Source organism: Lutra lutra, chromosome 2 (assembly GCF_902655055.1).
Source record: "Lutra lutra chromosome 2, mLutLut1.2, whole genome shotgun sequence".
NCBI classification, from domain to species: Eukaryota; Metazoa; Chordata; class Mammalia; order Carnivora; family Mustelidae; genus Lutra; species Lutra lutra.
The window spans coordinates 18,183,035-18,207,706 of NC_062279.1; the positions used below are offsets into that span (position 1 = coordinate 18,183,035).

Below are 24,672 nucleotides of genomic sequence, written 5' to 3' on the forward strand. Positions count from 1 at the left end.
ATCCCAGGATCCTGAGATCATGACCTGAGCCAAAGGCAGCTGCCTAACTGACTGAACTACCCAGGTGTCCTCTTAAACAATTTTCTTAAAAAGAACTTAAAAAGTAATTGAACTTTTAAAACATAAAAAGTAATTTAAGAACTTAAGAAGTTCTTAAAAAGAACTTAAAAAGTAATTGTGAATGCCTACTGTAAGGCAGTGGACATGATGAGGAAAACCATAGTTAGAGCAGTTCCAACTTTATTAAATCCTTTTCTTCAAATAATTCCTTGGTAGAATCTTACTTAATAAAATAAAAAATATTGAGAAGGTTGAAAAATACTCTCATCGGAACTTCTTTTACAAAACTATACAAATTTCTATTAACTCATCATCTGTAGAGTGGAATCAGATGGTCCAATGAAATGCACTACAAAAACTCATACTACTACTCATAATTTGCAAAATGTTTGATAGGAAAAAGATAAAGGTTAAAGGTGATATGGGGATAAAGCTAAGCCCTGGGTACAAACTAAAAGAAGGAAATTAGAAAAAGATAAAAAAAAGTTTCGAGTTCAAGTCAATAAACTTGTGCATAGTGCACAATGCACCGTGCTGGGTTGAGGGTAGTTGGACAGATGGGCCCAAACACGAATACCAACAATACATTTTTATTAGGTAACAAAGCACTGCACAGGTGCTAAGAAGACAATAATAAAATGAAAAGTCTTTCTAAGAATTTAAATTTCACTGGAAAGACAGAAGATACACATAGAAGAAGGAACTATATAATGCAAGATAACATATGACAAGGGTCATACGAGTGGGAGGGAGAATAAAGGCACTTCTACAAGGATTCATTGCTAAGACATCTGTCTAGATATAATCTGGTTTGCACTGGCCTTTAATCTTGTTGATGTCATCTGTTCTAGTACCAAAATAAGTTTAAACTTCTAGTTAAGCAAAATGAAAATTGCACCTCTTCCTATCTTAACATAGCCAGCTTAAAATCTGGTTAAGTTTAAACGACATTATCATCATTTTGACGCTGCCTTTTTCTTAAGTTATCATTTAAAGATTTTCTTTGGCATTGAAGTCCAGTTACCTGATTCTTTGAATCCTGAGAGAGAATACCAATCAGGAGACCAGTTAAATATTGGGTAGGTGATGCCTAGTTTAATTTAAACCTGCAATGCCCACATATAGAATTAAATATATCTCAGTATTTGATATGACCAGTAAATGTAATGTGGTGTCCTGAATGAAATCCTGGAACAAAAGAAAGACCTGAGGTAGAAACTGAGGAAATATGAGTAGAGTATGGTATTTAGTTAATAATGTATGTCAAGTATATCATACTAATGTAAGATGTTGACAGGAGGGCAAACTGGATATGGAATATATGGGAATTCTCTGTACTATTTTTATAATTTTTCTGTAAATCTAAAACTATTCCAAAACAAAAAGTTTATCTACAAAACATGCCCGTGTATATGTAGGTAATATATACCAGCATTTGAGACTATTAATTCCACCAAATCATAAAAAGGATCTTATTCAAATTAGGGCAAGTGATCGTACTTGGCTATATAACACACATAAAAAATAGAAACATGGCTGTACAATCCTACAGGGGTTGTGAAACAGTGAGTACTCGGTAATGTTATATATCAAATATTATTATCCACAGTACAAGAATATAAACTCTGTGAGCTCGGAGAATTTTTTTCTGGTTTGTACGCTGTTGTATTTCCAGTACCTGGCACATAGTGAGCATACGATAAATGGTTACTGATTGACTCAGCCTCATCAGCCTTAAAAGAAAGGTACAGAACCCGAAATGAGGACTATAAACTAATGTATGTGTAAGAACAGAAGGTTAGTATTGAAGTGGGACAAAAGACCAGTTTAAGGACTAAACTAACAAAACTGAGATATTCTAATTTACAGCAAGCAATATTGAGTTTAGGATATAAATACATACAAGTCAATCTCTCCCGGAGCTCAGGAGTGGGAGCCATATCTACAGCACTTTTGCCATGGCAGTTGACTAATGTAGGATCGGCCCCGTGGCTAAGTAACAAAGAACAGACTTCCACACGATTCTTGGAAGCAGCCTCATGGAGTGGAGTGAACTGCCAGAGATCCATAGCATTAACACAAGCTCCATGCTGAATGGAGAAAAAAAAGTTTTAGGTCAGTGATCATTTTGCTGGGTCAAATAAAACACAGAAGACATTTATTTCCCTTGTAAATTTCAGCTATGACTCTTCGAAATGTCAAGAAGGGTTTTAGCTTCTTTAATATCAGTTTTTACAAACAATTTAAAATAAAGTGAATGTTATAAAAATTTTAAGGCAACAGTACTATTTTTAAAACATCTTTTGTTTTCTTAAAACTCTTAACTGGCCTACGAATCGTGTGAAAACTTATGACAAGTTAGAAAAAAAAGCAAGTAATGCTCAGTATTTTAAAATTTCTCTTACCTTTAGTAGCAGTTCTGTGACTTCATAATGTCCATACGAACATGCATTATGAAGAGGCACAAGTCCACTAAATGAAAAAAGGCTAATTAAAGTACTGCAATTTCAAATAATGTAGTCATTTACCCAAGAAGTGCTAAGAGACAAAATTTTAATAGATTCCAATATAATTATATTAAAAATATCTTAAAGTATTTAGTACGAGGATACAAGGTATAGCTAATGTTTAACCTTTTATATCTACCTCGTGTCTTGTGTTTATAACCCTTAAATATAATGATAAAAATACCAATTAGAAAAGTATTTAAGTAAAAGGGAGAGCATGTGTTAATTGACCACTGCATGCTTTATAGATCAAGTATCACAGAAAAATGTTACTTGAGAGTGAGTTGAAATATTTCTACCATTTTATTTCATTTTGGAAAGTAATTTCCAGCTTAAGAATGAAATATCCGAACTCCTATAACTTGCATCTCCAAGTATCATTCTGTGCGAGTCAAAGACTGCCATTTTTGTGGTGCGCTTCTCTTGATGACTCACCTATCGTACACCCGTCTGGTTTTGGACATGCACAAGGAAACCGAGAGGTACAAGAGCGTCAGGCACGTGTGCTCCTATACTATTGGGACACCATTTGCATATGGTAAAACAGCAGGCGCCGACAAGAAAGAAGCAGCACCACAAAGAATAGATTTGGAATGACAGATTCCCTCTCTTCACTGTCTCAAATACTGAGTTGTTTCTTCCTTTCCTATGTCTTCTGACATGGAGAGGGGCAAAGTGAAAGAAACCCTCCTCTCTGGGCTGCTTCGCTTTATGCTGCCAATCACAGGAGTGTGATAGGGACCTCCTTTGCCTGGGCAGTTAGGTCAATATCTTCTTGATCTTAAGGTGGGATAATGAGGAATGTTAGCCTATCACATAGGAGCAGAACTACTTCCTAGATGCCCTGAAGACTAGGTAGGGAATGGGTACAAAGTTTTCTAAAATTTGCTTTCTTAGTAGTCCCTCCCATCTCCCACCACTCCCATATCGACCTTTGTAAGTTTTCTCAGGTCAGATGTCCAGGATTTTATCAGGATAAAAACCAAAGTAGAACATTATAAACTTATGATTTTGGTTTATCCATAAAAGATGATCCTTAACATACCAGGTGAATAGGATAGCTATGTTACTAGCTTTTCAGAATTTTCAGTTTGTTTTATCTCCCTTTCTGGAATGTCACTTGAATTGAAAAAAAGTAAATGTAATTGAGAGAAGCAAATTTTAACTTCAAATAATAGAAATGCAATAAAATTTAACTAATTTAGGCCATCACCATGAGAAAGCCTCTTCAGTAAGTAGAACATGAAAACAGAGTCAAACCGAAGTTATTAACATTCTTAAAATGCTACAGGAGCTGTAAAGAAATGGGTGCCTTTGTCCAGTGTGCAAAAACCTTAAGTGTTCTGGATGCGGTGAACAAAGCATAAGGATTCCTGGGTGAGACCATTCAAGGAAGTAAATGGACACACCTACCCTTTGTCTTTCGCGTGAACATCGGCTCCGTGCTGGAGAAGCAGCTGCACTATCCGAACTCTGTTGTAGCCCGCTGCTAGATGTAGAGGAGTAGACTAAAAAAGAAAAAGAAAAACACATCCCCTCCTGAGGTAAATCATTCTTGCTTTGTCATTTCATCGCTGTTTACTTAGACTGAAATACAGAAAACGTGCACACACGCAGAAGACGCAGAGTGGAAGTGACAGAGGTCACATTTCATAACTGGATGATAGACAATTCCTTCATCTCGGGAGGAAAATCTAACTTCAGTGTCATTCACCTATTTCTCCCACTTGTTTTTTAAGGCCTTCAGTAATCTAGCTCTACGCCAACTTCTCTACTTTCTTACTTCTTTCCCACAGGAACGATTCTCAGCACTCTGGGAAGACTTCTTAGGGTTCACATTCTTCACAACCGGAAACATTCTTCTTTATCCTACTTTTCTGCCCACTTTTCAAGTCTGAGTGTTTCAATCCCCATTCTATCATAAGGCCTCCCCTACAGAGCTGGCTCTCAAAATTTCTCTTGAATACGAAGGTTGAAAAGCCTCTCTAAAGAACAATTTGAAGAAACTTTAGTGGCACCAAAAAGGACAATGGACCGTATTCATTCGATGTGGCTGTTAGCAATAGGTCAAAATGAATTTGCTGTATCAGATGCAATGACATGACAAGATAGTATTTAATTCTATTTTATGTACTATATATGCAGCATAAATACAAAATACAGTTTCTCCCCAACTAATTTCTGCAACATTAATTTGAACCAGGTTATTAAAAGGTTCTCTGCTCATATTTTATATGGTAATGAAAAGAATCAAACTTCTTTTTTTTTTTAAAGATTTTATTTATTTATTTGTCAGAGAGAGAGAGAGAGAGAGAGCGAGCACAGGCAGACAGAGTGGCAGGCAGAGGCAGAGGGAGAAGCAGGCTCCCCACAGAACAAGGAGCCCGATGTGGGACTCGATCCCAGGACGCTGGGATCATGACCTGAGCCGAAGGCAGCTGCTTAACCAACTGAGCCACCCAGGCGTCCCTCAAACTTCTTTTTTAAAAAAAGGCAATGACATTAAATTAAAAGGTTCTCTGCAACCACTGCAATTTCCCCACCTTTGCTCACTTACTTAAAGTTTAAATACTGTAACAGCTTTTCACACAGGGTCTAGTATACCTTAATGTACTCTCATTTTTCCTGTCTTCTATTTGGGCCTTGATATTTAGGAAGATTTTCAATTTCTTTTCTTCATATACTATAAATGGCAAGATAACAAAAGTCTTATTACTGCTTTCGAGGCAGTATATTTTATATATTCTGAGAATCTTTAAGTTTAGGAAATAGTTTTGGGCAGTTCACAGCTAATAATGAGGAGACCAAGTAGATGAGAAGAGAGTCCCAGAGAGGATGTCAGGAAACCTGATTATATTCCTGGATCTTATGAAACTATGAAAGTCATTCCCTATACATCTCAGCCTTTTCATGTATAAAAGAGATAAAATCATTCATCCTAGCTAGTTCAAAAATGTGCTAAGAGAAAGTTTTATTTCATATATAAACACTTATAAAATGTAAAATACCATATAAAAAATAATTAAAATTTCTCTAGCATCAAACAACTTGCCCATCCAAATTCCTGATTCCAGACACATGTCGAATGTTACTGCAAATAAGACTGCCAGGAAATATCAAGTTATTTTCAAAACTGTTTCTCCCTGCTCCATTAATATTTTAAAGATGCTGCTTATCTTCTGGCTTGTATCATTTTGGACTAGAAATTTGCCAACATCCTTATGTTTGTTCGTTTGCACATGTGGCTTCTGTTTTGGATACGTTAGTACTTTCTCTTTATCACTGGCTTCAAGCAACCTAATTTGAAGGACATTGGTATGCCCTTCTGCTGCTGATGTTCCTTCTCCGACTTCTCCTTTTGTGATGCTTGGGGCCAGCTAGGCTTCTTAGATCTGTGGTTCATAGTTTTCACCAACTTTGGAAAATATTCTATTATTTTTTCAAGTATTTTTTTCTGTCCTCTCTCTCCCACCAATCTCTCTTTAGGGAACTTCAATTATGATTATGAATATATATATATTCATAAATTTTAAGATACATATTAGGTTGTTTTCAAAGCTTATTTTTAAGCTTTATTAAACAGAACCAGAGCAACCTTTAGACTAGGACTAATTTCCCCTTCCAGGGAGGTATGACCCTTCTGAGTACCCTATGATAGCTGATGAATGAGGAAGTTTGCCCAGTCTGGCTGGTAGCAACAGAATGATCACAGATGTGGTGCAACTTGACGTGCTGGGGTTGCTACCTCTAATTCTCTTTCAGTGGTTCTTTTTATCACCCCATGTGGCTTCCTCAGACTCCTCTAATCAGTACTCAGCTGAAAGGAGTCAGGGAAACTTTGCAGATCTCTGGAGCTCTCTTCTTTGCAGTGCTCTGTTCACTGGCTCTCCACCTGCTAACTCTTGCCACGTGGTCTCCCAAGCTCCTAATTCCACCTTCTCATCTCAGGGAGATCACTGGGCTTCCCCTGGGCTTCCTCTCTCTGATTTAAGGACTGGAAATGCTTTCTAGGCAGTAAGCTGGAGCAATCACACAACTTGGCTTATTTAATGCTTATCTCTCAGGGGTCACTTCCATGCACTGCCTGATGTCCAATTTCTGAAAACCATTGTTTCATATATTTTGCTTAGCTTTTTTATAAAAAATAATTTCAAGAGGGAAGGTAAAATTAGTTTCCATTACTCTATCTTGGCTCACCTTCAGGACTGAATTGGACTTTACAATACAGTAGGGAAGCTTCCTCCAGAGACAATGACTGCTTTGGCTGTCCGGCCATTAAGTCAGTAAGCTTTTATAGGACTTAGCTGACATTTATTATTATATGAAAAAACTGAAATCTTCATTACTGATGCACAAAAAGATTTTCCTTTTTCATATTAAGAATCTTTTACAAAATTTTGTTCAAATACATTTGATCTAATAACTGTTTTTCTTATTCTTAAAAATGAACAAAGTCCCTAAATGGATGAATACATATACATACACTTTAACTATTTATTTAGAAGGATAAAACTGAAGAAAAAATATTTAGTTTCCGGATTTTTAAGAAGCACTGAGACTAAAAATTATTTATGTGCTTTGAAAATGGTTATATATTTAGTTTCTAATTACTGTAATTAGGTAAATTAGAAGACTGTAAGTGACAAGGTAGGAAGTGATAGGAGGCTTGAAATAGAGCAGTTGTGAAAGAAACAGTTGAAGAGTGAGTATCAAAAACTATTAGAAAGCAGAATTGATAGAATCTGATAATTGATGCAGGTAGTAAAGGATACAGCAGTTCCAATTCAAAAATGTCAGTGACAGATGAAAAGAAAGGATTGATATAGGTTGGAAAAGGGAAGGGAGGAGAGAAGAGGAAGCCAGAGGGAAAGATTTCGAGGTCTGGGCTTATCGAATTTGAAGTGCCTGATACCCCAGTGAATACAGGACTAACTAGAATTCAAGGAGAGGTGAAGGCTGAACATAAATTTGGTTATCACTCGCATTCATTTAAGATAATGCAACACTGGGGTGCCTGGGGGCTGTAGCTGATTAAGTGTCCACTCTCGGTTTTGGCTCAGACCATGATCTCAAGGTCATGAGATCACACCCTGTGTTGGGCTCGGCACTCGGTTGGAGTCTGCTTAAGACTCTCTCTCCCTCTCCCTCTGTCCCTCCCTGCCCCCATGCTCTCTCTCTAAAATAAATAAATAAAATCTTAAAGAATAAAATATTTTAGCATTTGCAATATACATGGCAGCATGGTAAGTGCTAGGGCCAGCGTGGTCACAAGAAAGGCGCAGTACTTTGCCTTTATCAGTCTACTTATTCCTCCAAAACATGAGTCCCTAAATGAAATAACATATATACTAACTCTTCAAAAGGCCAAAGAGGAGGAAAAAGAAGTCTAGGGTCTGAGGAATCACCCAGAGAAAGCAGACAACTACTGTTAAATGTGACAAATACTGTAGGAAAGGAAGTTCAGGATGTCCTAAGCGGCTGCACACCTAAACCACTCTGAGGCCAGTGGCGGGGACTGCCATTAGGGCAGATTCTCCGAAGAACTATTCCCCGAAGGCAGACTTGAGAGGAAACAGAAATCACTGAGGCAGCAGAATGAGGAAATTTATTCCAGGTAGTATGAAGAGCACATATCCATTCCCACCAGACACAGAGGCACGAAAAAAAAACTCAGCAGCTGGGGCACCTGGGTGGCTATATTACACTCTGCTAATTATCCTAGCATTTAGAAAATCACTTTTATCATTACTTTGCCATTTGGCAACTGAGGTATAAAGGTGGCACTGTGTGTTAACCTTTCATCAAATTTAGTCCTAGACCACATGATTTTAATTGCTTTGCATCAGAAGATAGTATTTTGGTATATAATGTTTAAATGCTAAACAATATACCTACTGGACTTTTTCTAGAGGAAAAACCTCTGGGATCTTAGTAGGGTATGCCTGTTCAAATCATCCTTTGTTCTTAATTTTTCTTTTTGCTTTTTGTCATTTCTTCAAATTTATTGCATACATTTTACAGATTTGTATATGCCCTCCAGTGGTGCTATTAAGTTTGCGTAATTAGCATCCGCATTGGAACTACTACTGGGAAAGGCTCATCTCACTTACTCTGTACTTACTCTCTCTCTGAATTTAACTATTCCCTTAAGAGTCAGCTACCGCTACTTAGGCGCTGCTACCATTTGGCGAGCCGATGCTGTCATTCTCGCTCTCCTCCCTTTGTCCAGCCATCTTCAGTTCAGGTCTTCTGCCATCAGAGTTGCCGCCCATTCCCAGTTTATTCTCTATAGAACAACTACAGTGATCTTCCCAAAACTGCAGTCTTAAGAAATTTCTGCTTCAGGTTCTTCAGACATTTCCCACTGTTCTTAGGGTCTCCCGCAGTCTCACATATTACACTTAGCTGCTGAGATTTTGTTGTTGTTGTTGTTGTTTTAAAATTTTTATTTATTTATTTGACAGACAGAGATCACAAGTAGTCAGACAGGCAGGCGGGGGTGGGGGGAGCCAGGCTCCCGGCTGAGCAGAGAGCCCGATGCAGGGCTCGATCCCAGGACCCTGGGATCATGACCCAAGCCGAAGGCAGAGGCCTTAACCCACTGAGCCACCCAGGCGCCCCTTAGATTTATTCTTAAGAGATTTTTTCATCGGAATATTCAAAAAGCCAAGCATGAGGAGTGATAAAATATGGAACACTTGCAAATATACAAACTACTTTTTCCTGCTGTAAGAGAACGTTATCACTGACATTTCATACTGTGACATGTTTATAGAAAAAGGAATTCCTCCTTAAGGAAATCTCTAATTCCAAGTTTTCTTCTTGGAATCAGGCCGTAGAAACAAACAAACATACATATCTACCCTTGTCTTTTACAGATATAGATTTGCAGCAAGTAAGACTGCTTTAACTTACCCTACACATACATGCAGAGTAAAAAGAGTTGACATGCGACAGCCCTGTTCAAAAGCTGTGCCTGCAACCTTACCGTTAGTCTGGGCAGCATAATATAAGAAAATGAGTAAAGGCTTTTATATTTGTGGTTTGCATCCCTGCTTTGCAGTTTTACAAGGTATATAACTTTGGACTAATTTCTCAGTGTCTTGGGGTCTTGCCTTCCAATGTCTATAAAATGAGAATTGTCATTTCTACCATTTTAGGCTATTCTATGGATGACAGAAAACGGTATAAGCAACTAATACAGTATCACACAGAAAAAGCATGACAAATAGTAGTTACTACTTATTATCACCTTAAGTATCTTACACACTTAGAAGTTATTTCTTAGTGGTCATTTATCAGTCCAAACCTTACTTTAGCTGTTGGCACTATTTGACATAGTGGATCACTTCCGCCTTCTTGAAATATTTCTCTCCTTGGTATCTGGGACACCAAAACCTACCTCACTGGTTACTCCTCAGTCTTTTTTTCTGGTTGCTTCTCATTTTCTTGACACTGGAGTACTCCATGACTGTTCCTTAAATCTCTTTTCTTCATTATCTATACTCATCCCTTTGGTGATCTTGTGCGGTCTTGGGCATTTATTTAACTTTCATACACTGATGACTCCTCAATCTTGTCTCCAGCTCAGTCCCCTTAGCTGAACACCTGACTCTCGTCATCTAACTTCCTACTTGACATCGCCACAAGGATATATAGGAGACATCTCATGATCATCATGTACACAAGTGAGTTGCTAGTATTCCCTCCAAAACCTACAACGAAGAATTTCCTATTGCTGTCAATAGCAACTCTATCCTTTTTGTTCCTGAGGTCAAAAACTTTTGAGTTTTTCCTGAGTACCATCTTTCCCTCACACACTACACTCACTGCAATGAGAATACTTCTGTTGGCACTATCTGCAAAATATCTCCAGAATCCAATCACTTCTCTGTACTGGATTCTCAGACTCCAATACCACTTGGCCTGGTCTAAGTCCCCATTCTCTCTCAGCTGGCCAAGTTGTGACAGTTGTCTATTTGGCATTCTTGCTTCCAGCAAAATCCCCATAGAGTCCAGGCAACATGGCCGCAGAGTGGTTCTGCTAAAATAGACCAGTTAGATATACCAGTCCTCTGCTCAGAACCTTCCAACAAACCTTCTTTATCCCACTCTAAGTAAAAACTAAGTTTGTATAATATCTAGAAAGCCGTAAAAAAATCTCTCCTAATGCTGCTCTCCAATTTTCCAACCTCATCTTTTACTCTACTCCCCCTGGTTCACTCCACATGGTTCAAATGCCCTAATTACTAAGTAGCTGAAATGACTGGGAATTAGACTATACTAATAAGTGAAATACCATCAGAAAAAATTATAGGCCTACCAGTAACAAAATATTTTCCCACTTAAATTTAATTTCACATGTGACTTAACAAATCCAAACAACAATGAAAGACAAAATATTCCTGGGGGTTAAATATCAAAATAAACGAATCTTATGGATTCATAAGGCAGCTATCAGCTTTCAAAGACCTATATTATTATTATGTGCCCAGAATATAAAAATTTAAATTCGAAATTTTTTTTTCCATTGAGCAAAGAAATCATGATAACTATGTCTTAAGATTTAAATGCATTATTACACATAGTCAATCCCACAGGAATTTTAGCATTTACATTTTAACATAAAACACATATTGCTCCCTTGCAAATGACTGCTGCGTACAGGGAAAGCATTCCTTGATCTGATAGTGTTGAGAAAGCTCTGGAAGTTTAACCATTACCATACAGAATATATCCCAATCTTTGGAACACTGTTCATCTAAAAAGCATAAAATATAAAAATTAACTCTTAATTTCTTAAAACTGTTTTTATTCCACTTTTATAAAGCACACACTTTAGGATATTCCTTAGATAAGATTTTAAAATGAGATTCCAAAATACCAATACTCCTTGGACATCTGGGTGGCTCAGTCAGTTAGGCATCTGCCTTCAGCTCAGGTCATAATCCCAGGATTCTAGGATCGAGTCCTGTATCCCATATCGATGCAGGGACTCGATCCCCTGCTCAGCAGGGAGTCTGCTTCTCCCTCTACCTCTTGCCTGCTGCTCCCCCTGCTTGTGCTCTCTTGCTCTCTCTCTCTCTCTCTTTCTCTCTGGCAAATAAATAAACAAAATCTTAAAAAAAAAATAGCAATACTCCAAATAATTATCTCTTCTCCTTTTGTTCTGTTTTTGGACACTATTTTGCAAATAAAATACAAAAAAGATTGCCAAAGACTGGTCCTAAAATTATTTGTCACAATCTTTTACTCTAACACCTGTCACAAAATAACATACAGTGATTATTTATTTGTCTCCTCTAATCTACCCTGAACTCATGAGAACAGAGACTATATCTTAATTTTACGTTTGAAGGCTTAACACAGTACCTTATATTTAGTAGGGTATTAAAAAAAGAAAGTTTTTGTTAGCTTTTGATTTACATTACTAAAAGGGAACAGAGGACATGAAAAACCTGGATTGGTGAATGTGACTTTAAATCTGTGTGAGTTACACCTACATTTCAACAGAGGCCTGAGTGATGTTTGATGCCTTCCCTAGGAAAGAATAAAACGACAACTGTGAAGTCATGATGTAAGTCATCAGAAAGTTATTTAACCTCATGATACATAGTGTATTTTGGTTTTCATTAAGATAAAGGCCCAGTTTGACCTCGATCGAATCTTCTGGAATTTTCCGGACCATGGTGACTAACTCATCCTGGTTTGCCCAAGATTTTCCTGGTCCCAGGAAACCCATTCATCCCTGGCAAACGGAGACGCTTGATCACTCTACTCAGTTTCATGCTGAATGAATTTCCTGGTTCCTGGAACTGTCCCAAGTCAGAAAATTGTGTGTGTGTCTGTATGTGCATGCCTACGTGCAAGGGCACACAGACATTCTGAATAAAGAAAGATTTATTCCTCTGCCAAACTAGGAAAAGAATCCTATTAAAAGTTGGCTCAAGAGATAACAAAGGATACTTCTCTTCCCATTTAAACAATTCCTTTAAAAGACCCAAGTGTAGTCTTTCTCGGTACATACAAGCCCCACATACTAGTCAAGCTCTTCTTCCAGCCTCTTGCTCTTGCTACAGTTACAAAAATGGCTTCATCAGATAAAGCTTTATGATTTTTTCAGCACTTGAACATGCATGTAAGCATCATCCAGATTCAATAACCATTCATTATTAAGACCTGGTGACACTGGCATCTGCCACCTCTTTTCTTGTCTTTTATTTTTCCCACTGAAGCGTTCTGAAGCAAACTCAAGACACTGTTAACATCTCGCTCTTACATATCTCCCAAGGTGTCTCTAAAAATTATGGGCATTTTCATTTAAAACCCCAAAGTTATTACATTTAACAAAACAGTGGTAAATCCATTTAATACCCATATAAGGCACCTTCCTAACTGCCTGAAAAACTTTCTCAAGTTGGTTGGCTGGATGTCAGGATCAATTCTTTTGGTTCTTGTACCATTAAGTCTCCCTACATCTACAATGGTCTTCCTCTCTTTTTTCTTTGTTCACGATCCTGACTTATTGAAGAGACCTTGTTAGTTGTTCCCTTTCGTGTGTACTGATTTCACTTGTGCCTATCTCTGTTTTCTGTGTTCCACATAAATTGGAACTTCCTCTTTCACGTGAAACTTCTTCAGCAAGAATACTTCATAAACAATACTTCATACAGCATTGTATCAGGGGACATATTATGCCTGGATATCCTCCTTTTCGTGGTAAGCTTTCTCTGTGTACCATCAGTTTTGCAATTACTATCTCTGTGACCTGTGAATTCCGGATATCGTCCTTGTAAATTTCTTAACTCCCTGCCATCTTTTTTTTTTTAATTGTGTTATGTTAGTCACCATAAAATACATCATTAGTTTTTGATGCAGTGTTCCAAGAGTCACTGTTCATGTACAACACCCAGTGCTCCACGCAATATGTGCCCTCCTTAATATCCACCACCAGGCTCACTCATCCCCCACCCCCTCCCCTCTAAAACCCTCAGTCTGTTTCTTGGAATCCACAGTCTCTCATGGTTCATCTCCCACTCCTATTCCCCATCCCCTTCACTTTCCCATTCCTTCTCCTAATGTCCTCCATGTTATTTGTTATGCTCCACAAGTAAGTGAAACCATATGATAATCGACTCTCTCTGCTTGACTTATTTCACTCAACATAATCTCCTCCGGTTCCATCCACATTGATACAAATTGGATATTCATCCTTTCTGATGGCTGCGAAATATTCCACTGTCTATATGACCACAGCTTCTTTATCCATTCATCTGTTGAAGGGCATCTCGGCTCCTTCCACAGTTTGGCTATTGTGGACATCACTGTTGTGAATATTAGGGTACATAGGGCCCTTCTTTTCACTACATCTGTATCTTTGGGGTAAATACCCAGTAGTGCAATTTCAGGGTCATAGCGTAGCTCTATTTTTAATTTTTTGAGGAATCTCCACACTGTTTTCCAAAGTGGCTCCCACCAATAGTGTAAGAGGGCTCCCCTTTCTCCACATCCTCTCTAACATTTGTTGTTTCCTGCCTTGTTAATTTTTGCCATTCTAACTGGTGTAAGGTGGTTATCTCAATGTGGTTTTGATTTGAATCTCCCTGATTCCATCTTTTTATAAAGTATATACAAACAAACAGAAGATCATTACACTTAAAAATTCCAAAACTTATTTCCACATTTTTATAAAAACATACTTTCAGTTATAGTTCCAAAAAAGAGGTGTTACATATGTATTTTCTCAGTTTTATAACTGGTCTCAATTATCAGTTATCCTTACTCACCATGCACTCCAACAGAATTCCCTTTTATATTATAAAAATAGTGTATTCCCTCTAAAATAATATAAAGTAAAATGTTCTCTCTACTTCTTCCTCTGGCAACAAAACCCCTTTCTGAAGGGAACCACTGTTTACAGATGCACAAGTATCACTTGAGATTTTTTACTGAGTACTTAGACACGTTTTTCTGAGTTCTTTTTGCTGTTGTTATAGTCACACAAATGGATATTATATTCTTCTGTAATTCACTATTTTTCTTTTAAAATATTAGTATATATAAGTTTATCTCATTCCTTGTATAATATTTCCACTGTTAGCTATACCATGATTATTTACTCATTGTCTAGAAGTGAAGAGTCAGGTTGTTCCATCTCTGTTCTGGCTCTTTAACAAAAAACACCTCACTCAAACTTCTCATTTGGTTAAGACAGATCAGTATTTCCCTTCCACAAATAAAATGCTATTATCAGCCATTAATATAAAATTCCCAGGAAGATATAATAACCACATAATCAGGGCTTATTAGATTTCTTTCAGGCAGAGAGACATGATTAATCTGCTTGCTAGGTACACCTAAGAAGTTCTTGGAGACAGTGATACTTTAATCAAAATCAAACAACTTGCAAGCTAGAGAATCAATATGGGCATGAGTCCATGGAAACACATATCACCGATGCCTGTCTTCTTGGGGAGATTTAAAGTAGTACCATAATGAAGATTATATAATCTCCTTGAAGTTTTCTCAATTCTTGGGCTTTTATAAAGGGAATTTTTTTTTTTTTTAAGATTTATTTATTTATTTATTTGACAGAGAGAGAGAAATCACAAGTAGGCAGAAAGGCAAGCAGATGGAGAGGGAGAAGCAGGCTCTCTGCTCAGCAGAGAGCCTGATGTGGGGCTCGATCCCAGGACTCTGGGTTCATGACCTGAGCCGAAGGCAGAGGCTTAACCCACTGAGCCACCCAGGCGCCCCTATAAAGGGAGAAACTATCTGGGGAATGAAAACTGATGAACTCAAGTAGAAATAACAACTTTTCTAAAAAGACATTTTATTCATTCCTTTTTCAAAAACTAGGTCTCCTTTAACTTGTTTCTTCTACAGATTACACATTACTTGATCCTCCTATAGTAATGTTTTCTTCTCCAATCTTTTCCTCTGGTCCTGGGCCTCCTGATCAATGCTACTCTAGAGCATAGTATCTCGAGCTAAACACATACATGGTCTCATCACAACGGACTATATCAGGACTATTACTTTGCAATAACAGACATGATACCACTCCTAGAACCTAAGAGTGTCTAACATATTAATGTTTTCTGTAATAGGGTAAAAGTTAGCAGACAATCATCCCAGTTTCCTCAACGAGTTAGTTTCAGGCTAAAATGAAATGGAAGATATGAAAACATTTTGAAAATACAAAGTTGTTTATTGAAAATAGTAGCTAAAATCTATTAGGGACTTTCTAGATACGAAGCATTTTTCAAAATGTATTATATGAATTAAGTTGGATTTACTTGTATTTACCTTATACACCAATTACCAGAGCTAGAAAACTATTATAATCGGCATATAGAGGAGGAAACTGGGGAACAGGGAGACTAACACAAGAAGTCAACAGCACCATCAGAGATCAAATCCAGACGGTCTGACCTCAGAACTCCCGTTCTGCCTTCCTCCTTTTCCTCTGGCTGGCTGCTCAGGTTCTAGATAGGATGTTCGGAGATGGACTAACACGGCTAAGTGGCAGGAAGAGTAACTCACGGTGGGCAGGGATCCCAGTGGTGGCTCTAACTACCTCAGCACTGATCCTCAGCACTATATGTGAAACCCCATGAATGAGGAGAGTGTGACCATCCCCTGGATGAGCACCCCTGAAATGTAGGGCTTCTTAACAACAGCTGTGCAGAATAGTAAGTAGTAGAGGACAAGAAAGAATAACAGGAAACTGAAATGGGACAAGGCAATTTATCGGCGTCTTTCCTAGAGCAGGGTTTTTCTACATATCTCTAACAGATTGTCACTTGGTCTCTTGAACTAAACCCCTGCAGTTGCCTCAACGGTTTTTTCCAGAATAATTTCCTGGATACCTTCCTGGTTACCCTCTGGCTAGTCAATACAGCTCCCTAATGTGTGCCATCTTAAGTTCGGCACTAAGTCAGATATGGTCCGATCCAAACCAGTGAGCTCTCATTAAAAAAAAAAAAAAATGTATTCAAGCAGAGGCAGATGGCATGCCATCAGATTCTCACAGTGAAGGTCCCAACACTGCATCGGGAGGCTGGACTAACTACCTTTTATGTTTTCCTCCAAGGAACATTCTCTGAATTCTAGATAGGCTGCATGAACAGAAGTAAATATGATTGCTGTTTCCCAGCCTCAAAAAGGATAATCTTCCAAACACCTGTCATCTTTAAGAATGAACCTAAAGCATTTGAAAACTTGTAGAATTTATGAAATGGCTTATAAAATAAAGTTCCTGTACTTCAGCTGCCTTATATAGTAAAAATTTATTTTTAAATTGAGACTATAAAGGACTATCTTTATTTTAAGTACATATATTGGGAAGAGAAGGAGCGGGGAAAGGAAAGGCGCATACAAGAAAGAACAGGAAATCCACAGAGGAATCTTTGTGAGAATAAAGTTCTGAATGCCAACTTAATTCAATTTTAACTTAACGTTCTCATCATGGAAACTCCGAGGGGATTCTTCAACAGCCAGAAATTTGTTTTTTCTCTTTTCCAGCCTCAGATTCAGCGGAATTGAAATGTACGCATGAAAATGAGTTTCTAGCTTCCTCTCATTGAGTTTGTATGGGAGGAAAAAAACAAGAATGCTTAGCACTCTCAGAAGGTGCAACATTAATTTTGCATTGTTTAATGAGAAACAGCTGGCAGACTTTATGGAAACTAGGTTTCGTGCCTGATACTAACCTGATGCTTTATCCCTTATGCAGAAAAGTTTTCACACTACCCAAACTTCGCCTGAATTCTTTTTATAGTTAATATTCACAGTCTCGGGTTTTAAAATCTAAACATCAAAGATTCTAACTTACATTCAATAGAGAGCTGACTTTTTTTTTTTAAAGATTTTATTTATTTATTTGACAGAGAGAGATCACAAGTAGATGGGAGAGGCAGGCAGAGAGAGAGGGAAGCAGGCTCCCCGCTGAGCAGAGAGCCCGATGCGGGACTCGATCCCAGGACCCTGAGATCATGACCTGAGCCGAAGGCAGCGGCTTAACCCACTGAGCCACCCAGGCGCTCGAGAGCTGACTTATTCTTGAAACAGGACACAAGGTACACTGATTGGCATCTAAAGATTATTTATGAGGGACTCATTCTGCGTTAAATCATTAAATAGTCATTTTAACTGTGCAAATTGGGAGAAAGTCCTGTAGCTGATTTTAATGTTGTTAAGAGCTCTAGGACTTGGGAGATAGGTTGTCACCTCAAAGTTCCTTCAGTGATAAAGTCCTTGTTGTTTCTGAGAGTGTGTATGTGAATCTGGCAGCTGAAACTAACCAAGAGCAGATAGCTCTAGTTCTGTTCCCTGCCCATAGCCCCTTCTCCAATCCTAAGAGGTACTGAGTCCTCTCTTAAACTAGATTACTTTAATGGGCATTTTTATGGTCTCAGAGTAGGGTATTACCATGCTACTATCTTCACAAAAGATAAATCAATATAGGAAACGTTTTATATGTAGAGCTTGTCTATTTTCAAATTTCCTAATTCAGCTATCTAAACATGCATTTCAAATAATTATGCATGGTATTCATAGTGTTGTTTTTGAAGTTTTACTATTGACACTATTCTTAGCAGAGTAAGACATTTTCTTACTAGTCACGGAAAGCAATCTTTTAAAAAAAGAATATTATGGGGATTCTTGATGTTTTTAGTTATTTTCCTTTATAATTCTAACTTAATTGAGCAAGTAAGTAAATTGATGAATATGCATGGGGGGAAGGGAAGCATGCTTCCTGGTCAATTATTAGAAAATTAATATTTTTTTTAAAAGGTAGTGATATGAAAATAACCCGGTGTTATAGACTGAGTGTTTTGTGCCCACACCCACCCTGGCAAATTCATATACTGAAGCCCAAACCCTACTGTGGTGGTACTTGGAAATAGGACCTTAAGGATGTAGGTAGGGTTGGATAAGATCATGAAGTACAGTCCTCATAATGGGGTTAATGCCCTTATAAAGAACAGATATTCAAGAGCTTGCTTTCTCTCTCAGCAAGAAGGGGGCTCTCCACAAGCCAGAAGAGCCCCTCATGAGACACTGACCATCCTGAAACCTTGATCTTGGACTTCCCAGCCTCCAGAACTGAGAAATAAATTTCTGTTTTTTATGCCACCCGGTCTATGGTATGGCAACCTGAGCTGGGATACCAGGTAACTGTACAAAATTAATTAAGAAATTAACAATTTATATTGCTTTTGTATTATAGCCAGACCACAGATCCTAATAATGCTCATTCAAAGCTACATATAATTTCAAAATTCTTTTTTTTTTTAAGATTTTATTTATTTATTTGACAGAGAAATCACCAGTAGGCAGAGCAGCATGGAGCGGGGCGGGGGGGGAAGCAGGCTCCCTGCCAAGCAGAGAGCCCGATATGGGGCTCAATCCCAGGACCCTGGGATCACGACCCGAGCCAAAGGCAGAGGCTCAACCCACTGAGCCACCCAGGCGCCCCAATCTCAAAATTCTTAAGTCTTTTATTAACTCTTCCCTTTTTGTTGATTCTCATCAGGCCAGAAGTTTCTAAAATCTGACTTGTCTTTGTCCCTAAGCAAGCTTTTTACCCACTAAGGTTCACCCTTACCTAAAGGTTATACTCTACTATTAACTGATGTTAACCCAACAGTTTAAACCAAAGAGATCATATCAAATCATGATCATTATAGGGATATTTTTAAGTATCTTCTTCAGGTAGTAACTGATAACATAAAAATATGTTCCTAACACTGCCCACCATCCCACTCAACCACAGGACTTGGACATCGTCAAAACCACTGGAGCTACTGTGTATGTTACTTCCGCACCCTCTGTCCTTGCCACTCGGCCACACAGACGTTTCCAAGTGAACGTTGCAGCTGAAATCTACTGTAGCCTATAAAGTTTGGTTCACTTGTAGAGGTAGAAAGAGCACTTTGAACTTAGATTCTTGCCATTTTAAAAGAAGACACTTAAGTGTCACTTTTGTAACCAGGCTTCTAAATCAAATTTTAGTAATGAATCATACTCACAGCAAAATGATTGAGTACTCACTCCTTTTCTATCCCTCAACTAGTAACTAGTCTAATGTTGACAAGTGCAGGAAACATGTTTTTTTGGATACGGGTGTAGGAGAAACCAAAGTTAGGAGGAGGGTGGCTAAGCAGAACTAAAGTGAACTCCTATTTTACCACCTGCCTTTTAAAGTTGTTGTTTTTTTTTTTTTTTTGACAGATCACGAGTAGGCAGAGAAGCAGGCAGAGAGAGGAAGAAGCAGACTCCCCGCTGAGCAGAGAGCCCGACGTGGGGTTCGATCCCAGGATCCTGGGATCACGAAGCGAGCCGAAGGCAGAGGCTCCAACCCACTGAGCCACCCAGGTGCCCCTACCACCTGCTTTTTAACACAGGTCCCTTTCTACTAAAAATTCTTTTCTCAAAGAGAGAAACAGAGCACAGTTGGCATGGGTACTAATTACCCTCACCAGTAGAAATGTCATGCTTGACAAAATAGAGACTGTTTTAGTAGAAGCGATTCCCTAATGAAAAATAAAAAAGACATTTTCAAGCCCTTATTGTTACAAAACGAATATACACAAGCATAGAGATTTTATACAATATATTCTATCATAAGTAGGCAAGAAAACTTGCTCTAAGGGATTTCTGCATTATAGTAAGGCATGCACTGCTCAGCAAGATGTATTTTAAAGAAGCGATTAGATTAGATATATAATTAAACATAAAGTACTTGAAGAGTTCCCTAATGCAGACTTACGGCATTTTGACCTTCTTGTAATCCCAAGTAACATCCATAAAAGTTGGAAATTTAAAAAATGGTATGACTTTTCATCTACCAAGTTTTGCCAAGAACAGAAGATGATAATAAAGGCCATGAAAGGCTATAGAGAGCCAGGCATGGGCCCTCAGGTAATGCTAACACTTTCTTAAAGGGAAATAAGGCTCTAGGTAAATTTTATTCCAGATTCCAGGAGTGTCTTATCTGGTGTGACTCCATACATCCTCACATAATCTAATTCTGTATGACTGGTAATTGCTACTACCTCTAGTGAGAAATAAGTAACAAAATACATTACAATCTTAAAATGTTGGTGTTAAAGGTATTTGAGAGGTCATATGGCCAAATTCTTCAATGTGTAGGCTAAAAAATGGAGAATTCAGGGGCGCTTGTGTGGCTAGGTCAGTTGCGTGTCTGATTCTTGATTCTAACTCAGGTCATGATCTCAGGGTCATGAAATCGAGCCCCGAGTTGGGCTCTGCTGTCAGCACAGAGTCTGCTTGAGATTCTCTCCCTCCCTCTCCCTCTGCCCTACCCCTGGCTCATGTTCTTTCCCAGAAAGAAAGGAAAGTAGGAAGGAAAGAAGGAAGGGAGGAAGGAAAGGAGGGAGGGAGGGATCTTTAAAAAAAAAAAAAAAGACAACCCAGAGATATGACAAAACTTGCCTAGTAATAATTTTAATTTAAAACTTGGTCTCCTAGCTTCAAACTCCTGCTTTTCCCCATAATACTATGAGCACCCCCCCAACAAATGCACATGCACATGAAATTAATTTTTGCATTCCAAGAGGGAAAATATCTTAAAATGTAAGATATAAATTCAAAATAATTAAACATATCTAAGGAAAGAAATGTATTTGGAGATTTATCTTTAAATCTTCACTAACTTTTCCTCACAGCTCTGAAAGAGCCCTTTTCAGTAATCCACTTGAGAAAAGTTGCAACTTTCCTGCCCAAAAGATAATAAGTGTTGAGTCATATTCTCTTACAGTATGGGCATTTCAATGATCCTGTACTAGATAGCAAAACACCCCCAAACTAGTGGCTTACCTGGCTGGTTCTTCTACTCTATGTGGTATGGGCTAGGGTGCTAGGGATGGCTGATGTCACCCGGAGGCTAACCTGGGAACGCGGCTGAGGCTACAGTGTCTGGGATGCGTGGACAAAGAGTCATACAGAGACTCAGCTAAGCTCAGGTAGGTCCCCGGGTAGAGGGGACCTCTGTGAGCTGCATGGGCTGCCTTATGGCGTGGCAGCTGAGAGCATTCCAGAAGCCCTGAACTGGCCACTGCCAGACCAATTCAGGGGCTAGTCCCGAAAGTGGCCTAACACCACTTCTGCTTTACATTATTCATCAAACCAGTTCCATGCTTAGCTCAAAGTCAATGTAGGGAAGGAACTAGATCAAAGCATAAAATAATAAGAGGCATGGGTTCCTTTGAGAGGTCTTCAAAGTAACAATCTACCATACAATGGCTGTTAAAACCTGGTCAAACATGATACTTGGTGGAGACTCACACTGAGGGAGGGAGCTGTTAACCAAGAATACTGAGAAATTCTATATTACAACACAACAAACATATATAACCCTAAAATTCAAATATAAATGCAAAAGAAAGCTCACTAATCTTATATTCTTTGTTTATTGGATTCATTTATGGAATTGAAATGAAAACTGTGGTATTATTTTCAGCCAGATATTAATTTTTAGTAAATATAGGCTCAAATGGTTATAGACATCTCAAAAACACATTTCTGAATTTATAAACTGTTAATATAAACAAATTTATTTATTAAAAGTGATGTTTGGGGAGGGTGGTGAACACCAAGCTCCAAAAGAATTAATTCAATTATATGCTTTGTAGACTACCTGGTAACATACATTTTATCCAAATGATATGTGACTGGAAGACAATTTCCATGGCAAAGTGGGGAAACGCTGGAGTACTCAGAACTATACATATGTCCATACTAATATGCCCCAAAGCTTCAAAAACATGTATCAAAGGAGTTGGATTTTAATTTATTGAGGTTCTACCATGTGCTACAATGGTTTACATTAACCACATTATTTCACTTCGCCCTCTCAACCACCTTGTGGAAGGAGTATGATTATCTCCATTTACAAATGAATGCACTGAAAACTGCAGAGCCATGGCCACACACTTGGAAAGTGGAACAGCAGAGAATAGAACCCAGTCTGTCTAACCTCTGAGTCTGTTTGATCTTTCCACTAAATAATGCTTCTATGGTATCTTCAACGGGTGGCACTAAATTCTACTTTATTTCTACCTGATCTCCATTAAAAAATAGTTTTCAAACACTTTAGTTTTCTGTTTCCAGAATCTTATTCATTATTAACTGTTTTATGGAAGCAAACATTTACACAGAGAAAATCTGACATTTAAAGATACCCTTCAGTGAATGTTTCTGAGTTTAAATCATGCTCCTCCAACTGCCCATTCATCTAAATTTGTGGTTTCTTAGAGAAGAGCATCCATGTCCAAATACTAATGCTTTAAAATAAAGGGACCAAAAACAAAACAAAACAAAAAACAAAAAAAACAATAACAAAAAACCCACCTTAAATCTACACTTTATAAATTGTATGACAGCAAAAGGAATCATACATTTTTTTAGAGCATTACCTTCAATGTACAGGAAAATGTCTTAATCATTCTATCACGCACTGAGCTTCTTATGAATCGATACTATTAAACACGTATTTATCTGCCATATCACTTAGCGCAGTGACCTATACACTGTACCTGAGTGCTGGCTGAAAGAGTGAAAGGAGCCAAAAGAAACCTGAAATACCAGAAATTACACTGAATACTTCCTAAAAATAAGTTACCAACAAATATTCGTTACTTTCATTATTTGTTGACAATCATAGTGATAGGCACAGTACACGCATGCAAAGTATTAACGCATACAGTAATACCCAACTCCAATCTAGTTCCTTGTTATAAGGAGGGGATAGATGTAGGACATTCATTTTGGAAGGGGATAAAGGCAGCCAAGAAAGGGAAATCGCACAAGAGGGACCAGAAAGAACTCTGAAGAGGGCTGAGTAGTAGAATAATTTGAGATGTACTGAAGAATTTTTTTGTTCAGTGTATAAAGGTATCCTTATGAAAATTAATACTGAAAAACAAGAAACCCGTACCACCTTAAAGTTACATATCAAACAATTATTTGGCTGGTTGCTAATAAAACATCTGATCTTGACAGAAAACACTTTAAAGGAAGAATAAATGTTTGAAAATATAGAAAAAAAAGAATTCTAGAAAGGGAACAATCTGTTCAAAAGATCTAGTTGCAGTTCACTCCAATTCAAAATAAGGAACCACAAAATGTTATGTCTAATCATAATGGGCAGGTGACTGAAGAATAAATTCTATCTATGCCCCATGTTTCTAAAGTGGCCATCATTTAAATGTGTATATAAGTGTACAAAAGTGGCATTTCAGAACAAAATATTATAACAAAATTTTGTCTTTGCTTTTCGGGGTAAAAAACAACTGGAAATTTCTCAAGTAGCCAAGCTCCACTTTGATTTACATGTAAAATAAAAGCATAAATAACAATATAAATTACTTAAAACCTTATTGGTACTTCACTATTTTCAGAATTCTACAAGTTAGAAAAACAAATGTCTATGGGAAATAAAAACATTAACCACTCATATATTACCTAATTAGATAATCACCAAGTCACAGTATAGAATTAAGAGACTATTTAAAAGTTACATTGTCATTGTATAATCCCACGTATTGTATTGAAAAGGAATGCTGCAGCCTAAAACCCCCACATGTATCGAGGCAAATTCTGCACCTACTAGTTAACTAAAAGGAACAGTTCTCTCTAAAAATATTACGAAATTGACATTTCCATGTGCTTTTTAATTTATAAACCAGGAATCATAGTAAAAACAGAGATAGGCAAGGACTCACTTAAGCATTAACACAGTCATTTAGAAACCCTCTAAGAACAAGTTTGATTCTGCATAGCATTCTAAAATGCAAATTTAAGAAATAAAACCTTATATACATAACTTACTATATTTGTAAAGTAGCTTTATTCTCTTGTTAATATACAATCTGACTTCCTAAACACATGCAAATGGCCTGAAAAAATACTAAATACATAAGACAGACGTGTAATTTCACAGCTAGATTTGCTTACACATATCCTTGACACCAAAAGCAAGAAAACAAAAGATACTGTCCTGACTAAGGGATCTTATCCCAGTCTCCATTAGCACCCAGAATATGTGCCACTTTGTGGCTTTACTGTAGCTGGCACA

At 37.8% G+C, this 24,672-nt stretch overlaps 1 protein-coding gene across 1 annotated transcript in view; it reads right to left on the reverse strand.

Moving 5' to 3' along the window:
• The window catches only part of TNKS (tankyrase), a 206,006-nt gene that overhangs the window by 69,688 nt on the left and 111,646 nt on the right, over positions 1-24,672 (reverse strand). Inside the window, exons 6-8 of the mRNA XM_047715636.1 lie at positions 3,981-4,075; positions 2,466-2,532; positions 1,964-2,150 (exon numbers count right to left, since the gene is read on the reverse strand). Of these exons, the coding sequence (XP_047571592.1) occupies positions 1,964-2,150; positions 2,466-2,532; positions 3,981-4,075 (349 nt within the window). The remainder of the gene's footprint in view (positions 1-1,963; positions 2,151-2,465; positions 2,533-3,980; positions 4,076-24,672) is intronic.